Consider the following 7,717-nt stretch of genomic DNA (forward strand, 5'->3'; position numbering starts at 1 on the left):
TAAGCAAGACATGAGAAGTAATTCTTCCACTCTATTCCACGCTGATTAGGCCTCAACTGGAGTATTGTGTCCAGTTCTGGGTGCCACATTTCAGGAAAGATGTGGACAAATTTGAGAAAGTCCAGAGAAGAGCAACAAAAATGATTAAAAGTCAAGAAAACATGACCTATGGGTTTGTTTAGTCTGGAGAAGAGAAGACTGAGAGGGGACATGATAACTGTGTTCAAGTACATAAAAGGTTGTTACAAGGAGGAGGGAGAAAAATTGTTCTCAACCTCTGAGGATAAGACAAGAAGCAATGGGCTTAAATTGCAGCAAGGGCAATTTAGGTTGGATATTAGAAAAAACTTCCTAACTGTCAGGGTGGTTAAGCACCGGAACAAATTGCCTAGGTAGGTTGTGGAATCTCCATCACTGGAGATTTTTAAGAGCAGGTTGGACAAACACCTGTTATGGATGGTCTGGATAATACTTAGTCCTGCCATGAGTGCAGGGGACTGGACTAGACGACCTCTCGAGGTCCCTTCCAGTTCTATGATTCTGTGAGAGGCTTGGGGAGCCTTCATGCAGTTTACTGGGGGTGGGTCTCCACATGCTGATGATAAGTGATCACAGCCCCTGGAGGGGTTTGCTGCTGCTCACTGGCATAGCTCTGTGAGAGAGACGGCCCAGGCTGGAGAGTCAAGAGGGGACAGCAGTCCCAGAGTTCCAGGTTGTACCCTGGGGATCCCGTCACACCCACTCTTCCAAACAATCCAGATCACTCTGTACATCTGACCTGTACCTATACTGCACCATGTATGTGTTAGCTGCAACTGTTACCATGCAGCCATGCATTCATTCTCTGCCTTAATAATATATAATAATAATAATTGTGGGGGCAGGCAGTGTGGTCTAGTGCATAGGCTATAACCCCCCCCCAAAATTTGCCTTAGCCCTGTTGTAGCAGCTGTCACTCTCCAGCTGCCCAGCTCTAAAGAGGAGAGAGCAGAGGCTGCTGGCTGGACCGCCCCCCCCCCCACAAGTCTTTGTTTGGCCCATTGTTGTTGAGATTTGCCCCCCTGGAGCAGACACTCCACCGTGGGGCCTGCAGGCCCAATTCCCTGCATCTGGGCTTCTCTCTAGATCCCTAGGAGCCACCCAGTGCTCTCACTGGCACTTAGGGAGAGGTCCCCTGGAGCCCGTAGGGCAGGCTGGAGCCAGTGGGGCAGGCCGGCTAACAGTGCCAGTGGGGCCTGTGCAAACTGCTCAGTCTGAGCCCTCCCCACTCACCGCTCTGAACGTCATGCCGTGACCTTCAGCAGAGAGTTCCTGCTCGCGCACTTGGCTTCCTTGTAGAGAAATGGAAACATTCTGCAGTGGATCATTTGCAAACAATTTTGTTTGATTTAATTCTTCCTCCTGTTGCAATAATGCAAATAGTGACACTGAACTTTGTATTTCAGGAGCTGCAGAAAATACTACTGCTGTCTTTGTGGTGAATCAGACACCCCCTTCTATCCGTGCAATGGAAGGGTCAGAGTTCACCATTGAGTGTACATTCAACACAAGAAATAATTCAACCAAGTGGTTTGGTGATTGGAGTAAAACCAGAAACAATGTAACAGCAAAGGTGAACAATGTAATAGATCGAATCATATTATCAGCAGATACAGAAAAGAGGTCTCTTTCTCTCACTGTAAAGAAAGCTGATGTCACTGATTCTGGAACCTACATGTGTGGGGTTGGGAGCAAACATGGGACATCTCCTGGGAATGGAACCCAAGTGACCATCGATGGTAAATAACAGCATTTCCGTCTCTGTTCTACAAAACCCTTCCGGGGGAGCTCAGGACACTGGGCTGGTTCCAGAGAGCTGGGGCAGGTGGTGCTGGGGGAGATGGAGCAGCACAAAGTGTAAAGGGCAGAGCTGTGGACAAAACGGGGGGACATTCTGTGGTACGTACAATGGTCCTGATCCTGCATTCCACTGATTTCTGTGGGGGTTTTGTCTGCACAAGGAATGCAGGGTCAAGCCCCAGATATTCAAAAACTGTTTTGAGATGGGGTGTGAGGGGAGGTTTCTAATTGGCTAAGCCTGTGAGGCCTTACACGCAACTTGAGAGACTAGGTGGGTGAGCGGATATCTTCTATTGGAACAACTTCTGTTTGTGAGAGAGACAAGCTTTCACGCTTATGCAGAGCTCTTCTTCAGCTCTTGGAAACTTAGGTCTGGTCTACACTACAGACCTATGTCGGCATAACTACGTTGATCAGGGCTGTGAAAAATCCACATCCCTGAGCGATGTAGTTAGTTACACCGACCAAACCTCCTGTGTAGACAGTGGTGCAGCTGGGCTGATGCAGTGTTTTAAGTATAGATGTACACTTACTCAGAGTGTCACAGGTAAATACAAGTAGAACGATTGGTTTAGCATAAGTAGTTAACACGTATTTCAAGGGACCATTCAAGGCAGGGTGGCCCGTTAACACTTCTGCAGTCATAGGGCAAAAAGGGGGGTTAGGGAGTTACAGATTGTTGTAATAAGCCATAAATCCAGTGTCTGTTCAGTCCATGATTTTTAGTGTCTAGCAGAGTTATGAATTTAAGCTCCCAGGCTCGTTGTTTGAAAGTGTTGTGCAGGCTTCCTTTGAGGATGATTCATAGATTCATAGATTCTAGGACTGGAAGGGACCTCGAGAGGTCATCGAGTCCAGTCCCCTGCCCTCATGGCAGGACCAAATACTGTCCAGACCATCCCTGATAGACATTTATCTAACCTACTCTTAAATATCTCCAGAGATGGAGATTCCACAACCTCCCTAGGCAATTTATTCCAGTGTTTTACCACCCTGATAGTTAGGAACCTTTTTCTAATGTCCAACCTAAACCTCCCTTGCTGCAGTTTAAGCCCATTGCTTCCTGTTCTATCCTGAGAGGCTATGGTGAACAAGTTTTCTCCCTCCTCTTTATGACACCCTTTTAGATACCTGAAAACTGCTATCATGTCCGCTCTCAGTCTTCTCTTTTCCAAACTAAACAAACCCAATTCTTTCAGCCTTCCTTCATAGGTCATGTTCTCAAGACCTTTAATCATTCTTGTTGCTCTTCTCTGGACCCTCTCCAATTTCTCCACATCTTTCTTGAAATGCGGTGCCCAGAACTGGACACAATACTCCAGTTGAGGCCTAACCAGCACAGAGTAGAGTGGAAGAATGACTTCTCATGTCTTGCTCACAACATGCCTCTTAATCCATCCCAGAATCATGTTTGCTTTTTTTGCAACAGCATCACTCTTTTGACTCATATTTAGCTTGTGGTCCACTATAACCCCTAGATCCCTTTCTGCCGTACTCCTTCCTAGACAGTCTCTTCCCATTCTGTATGTGTGAAACTGATTGAGTGATGAGGACCACTCTGTATCTGACCTGTGAGACATGTTCCCCACAGGAGACAGGGTGGTTTTGTCTTGTATCATTTTCCTGTGTGAGCTCATTCAAGAGCATAGAGATTGTCTGATTTCACCCACATCGTTGTTATTGGGGCATTTAGTGCGCTGGATGAGGTACCCCACACGTTGTGATAGGCTTGTGTAGGATCCGTGGCTCTTCAAAGGTGAGTTGTCGGGGGTGTTGATCATTGTAGCAGTGGAGATATGTAGCAGATTTTGCATCTGCTTTGAGTCGGTGTGTCCTGGTCTGTGGGCAGCTTGCTTCTGATGATGCCCTTGGAGAGGCTGGCGGGTTGTTTGAAGGTCAGAAGTGGGGGTTCAGGGAAGACTTGTTTCAGGATGTGGTCCCCATCGAGTATGGGTTATAGTTGTTTGATGATACCCCGTAGGGGTTCCAGTGTAGTGTGGTAGGTAGCAACTGGTGTGCAGTCAGAGGAGGTTTTATTTCTGTATTCAAGCATGTTCTCTCAGGGTATTTGGACAGTCAATTCCATGATGCAATCTACTTCTCTAGTAGAATGTCCTTGTTTGGTTTTGGCGGTTTTGAGTGTGTTAAGGTGTGTATCCCAGACTTTCTCCTAGGAGCATATTCTGTGCTATATGAATTCTGGGCTGTTGATTACAAGTTTTTTTGGTTGTTTGGGGTGGTTACTGGGTTTATGACGTGAGGTGTGGTAATCTGTGGGTTTCTTGTCTAGGGTTGTCTGTAGGGTTCCATTGTTGAAGCTGATGCTAGTGTGGGAGTGTTCCCCAGAGAGTTTAATGACTGGATGGCTGGGTGGTGGTTGTTGAAGTTGGGGTGGAAATCCATGAATGTGGAGTCAAATCTGTAGTAGATTTGGTGAATCAGTTCTCTTCAGCGCATTGGCATTTTCAGTCTAAGGTAAGTTTTGCCAGAGCATTTGCAATCAGCTCTACTGTACATGGACATAGTGAGAGAGCCCCTGAGCCAAAGAATTTACAATCTAAACAGACAAGACAGACAAAAGGGGGAGAACGGGCAGACGTACTAACAGTAGATTGGGAAGTGAGACACAGAGAGATTAAAGAACTAAATCCACACAGAACTTTAGGCCCTTAAATCCAACATCTGGGTGCCATGGAGATCCTCAAAACCCCTGCTCAGCTGCTGCCTAGCCCTGGAGCTGCTTAAGTTTCCACCAGTAAAACCAGTGCTAAAGACTTGCTGACACTCTCTTGCTATGCTGTAAGCACAGCCCTGCCCAGAATAATGGTTGCACCCCGATCCTCACTGCCCTGCCATTGCCATCAGAAGTGCATCGCTTCTCAGAACTGCCCATTCCATGTCCTTCAGTGAATCCCATTTTTCTGTAACGAAGGAGAATTGGCCACCCTCTCTCTTGCCCTTCATTGGGCTGGTGGAGCGAAATAGGTCTCAAGAAGGTTTTGAATGTAAGGAATTTGGCAGTCGTGTCAGGCGTACACAAGGTTCGGGTAAGACGTCACATTGTTGGAGTGGGTTTGTCTAGACTGAAGCTTCTGGGGTTACCTGCTCACTAAACAGAGCAGAAAAGTCTTGACATGCACGATACAGCTCTATATGGGGCCTAACGAAAGAACATCCGTTTAAACTCTTAACAAGGAGGGGAAACTAAACAGCAGGAGTGGAGAGATTCATTTTGTACATCTGCCCTTGTCTGGTGGCACATTGAACTGTTTCTCAATGAAGGTGCCATCATCCGTGTTTCCCTTTCTGCAGAAATTACCGACCTGATGGTGAATCAAACCCCAACCAGTGTCAGTGATTTAGAAGGCTCAGAACTTACCATGAAGTGTACATTCAAGACAGTCAATAACCACAGCACCATGTATGTGCGATGGTATAACTATGGGACTGAGGGACTAAAGAAAGAGCTGGTGAATGACAGCGATGTGATCACAACCCTGCATTTGGAAAATGGGTTTGCCTCTCTCACTTTGAAGAATGCAAAATCATCTAATACAGGAATCTACGTGTGTGAGGTGGGGATCACAGCAAGGAACCTCTCTGGGAATGGAACAGGAACCCAAGTGACCATCGAGAGTAAGTGCCAGAATTTCCTACCTGATCTTCTTGGGGAAATGGGGGCGAGCGAGTGAGAACAAGAGTAGACATCTCCTGGAAGGTGTTGAGTGTCTTCAGTTCCACCTTCAATGGGAGCTGAGGGTGCTCCACGCCTGCCCAGAAGCACTAAACTCCTTGCAAGATAGAGCCCTGCAGGACGCTATTAAGGGGGAACAATGTTTCCATTTTAGATCCTTTACAACCAAATGTTTCACATGGCCTCAAATTTGCCTCTAAACGTATGCTTGCCCATATTGCATGCACATCCATTGGTACGGTCAAAGGCTGCCTGCGTGCCTGGAATCTGGAATTTGTGAGGGATAGCAGGGTAGTTAGACATGAATTCATGTCTGATTCGTGGATGGGTGAAACCTGGGGCTGCTTCTTATGTCAGATCCGGTTTCCATAAGGATCCATATTGCAGGAGGCAACTTCTCCAGACTGAACATTCGGGGTGGGGGGATGGTTTGCTGGTCTTGCCAGGCATCATAAAGCTATGAATGGAACTAAGTGAAAACATCACTTTAACCTCTGATAAGCAGGGGATGTTAAATGGCCAGGCTGGGAAAAGAACACAAAATACTGGAGGGGGAGACATTTATTTTAATACATCCCCAGTCACCAGCCATTTGTGACTTTCGTTCCATTTCCACCGCCATTTTTACCAGAGTGGCCATCCATGGTAAATAGCAGCATTTTCCTCTCAGATCTTCACTGTATTTCCTAGGGAAGAATAAGGACTAGGAAAGGAAGAGCTAATGCCAATACTTTGCATGGGGTGATATTGATGGGACAGGAGTTGCTGGCAAACAGAAGGAGAAGGCAAAGCTATGGAGAGATTTGCAGTGAGAAGTCAGTGATTCCCGGTGGCTTTCCAGATCCTGCCCATCTCTTTTTTTTTTGTCATCCAAGTACTTACAACCCCCCCCCCTTCCTGATGTCCCTCGCACAGCAGCACAGCATTGCTGCCCACCAGAATTCTTGAAGCCACTGGGTGATGGGTCAATCACAAAGGGTTCAGAGGTTCTGAGAAGCACCTCCAGGTTCAGAAGCTCTTCTCCCCGTATTGAACAGTCAGTTTCACCATGACAGGCTCTCTCGTAAGAAGATTTCCAGTATTTCCCAGTTTTGAGTGGGATGGAAATGCCTCTCGGTATATTGCTGATTCTGCTTTCAGTCTTGGACAAAAACAAGACGTGTCTAGAGAACAGCCCTAAAAACCCACTCACGGCAGTACCACTATTGTAAGCTGCAGTGTTTTGGACCATAACTGTAGAATATGGTCTTTTTTTTAAATGAGGGAAATCTTGTTGAACCTCAGCACAGGTTCCAGTTTGATTCTGGGCGAGGGTGTAAGCTAGTCCTTACTTTAGCCTAACTGATTAGCCCATTGCAAATACCATCTTCTGACAAATGAATCCACCAGGTTGGTGTTGGTTATTCTTCCAGTAGTGGTGGAGCAGCGACCCAGTTTGCCTTTTCTCCTTCGGCTATTCTGCCGTGGGACTCCTCGGGTGGTGGTGGTGGTCTAGTGACCTAGCTCACAGCATCGTCCCCTGCCCCTATTCAGCAGGACTCCTGTAGAAGTGGTAATGCATGACCCAACCTATGTTGTCTTTCCCTAGAACTAGTGGTCATGGGAGTGTAATAACTCAACTTGCCCTGCCTCTGTAGCCCTGTCTAGTAGGACAGCAGCTAATTAATGTTTCTTTCAACAGCACATGATCCAATGAGCTCTTACATTGTTCCTGGAGCTGTGGCTGGGACACTTCTCTTCTTGCTGGTGCTCAGTATCCTTTTGTGGAGCTGGAGACAGAGCTCCAAAGGTAAGATTTACTTGGACAATAAATGTAAGCAATTTCTGCGTTAGGGGAGCTCATAGGATGCCGATAGATTCTTCTTTGTGTCCTTCCTTTAGCTGAATAAAGAGTAATTTGGGGAATTTTTGCCAGTGAATGTACAGCAGCGGTGGTAAACTGGCAGCCCTAGTTAGTGAAGTCTCATACCTAAGCAGAGATAACATCTGGGCAATGGTAGGACTATTCTATGTCTCCTCCCTGACCTGAGGAAGCACCTCAAGGTGTGAAAGGTGGATTCAGTCTCCACGTCTATTTCACCTTTGGCTGGATTGCCAACAAAGCCGCCAATTATTGGCAATTGCTCGGGTCGGAGCTGTAGATACTGCTCCACTATGAACTAACTACACTGACAACTAACTCCT

General features: G+C 46.8%; 1 protein-coding gene across 1 annotated transcript; it reads left to right on the forward strand.

Moving 5' to 3' along the window:
- Positions 1–432: 432 nt before the first annotated feature.
- On the forward strand, positions 433–5,531 carry LOC135888985 (polymeric immunoglobulin receptor-like; the record flags this gene model as incomplete). The annotated part of the gene is made up of 3 exons (XM_065416796.1): positions 433–487; positions 1,446–1,778; positions 5,152–5,531. Coding segments are annotated over 3 exons (768 nt in total), but the record flags the coding sequence as incomplete, so codon positions are not given.
- Positions 5,532–7,717: the final 2,186 nt, after the last annotated feature.

The sequence above is a fragment of the Emys orbicularis genome, chromosome 14 (assembly GCF_028017835.1).
Source record: "Emys orbicularis isolate rEmyOrb1 chromosome 14, rEmyOrb1.hap1, whole genome shotgun sequence".
Classification (NCBI taxonomy): domain Eukaryota; kingdom Metazoa; phylum Chordata; order Testudines; family Emydidae; genus Emys; species Emys orbicularis.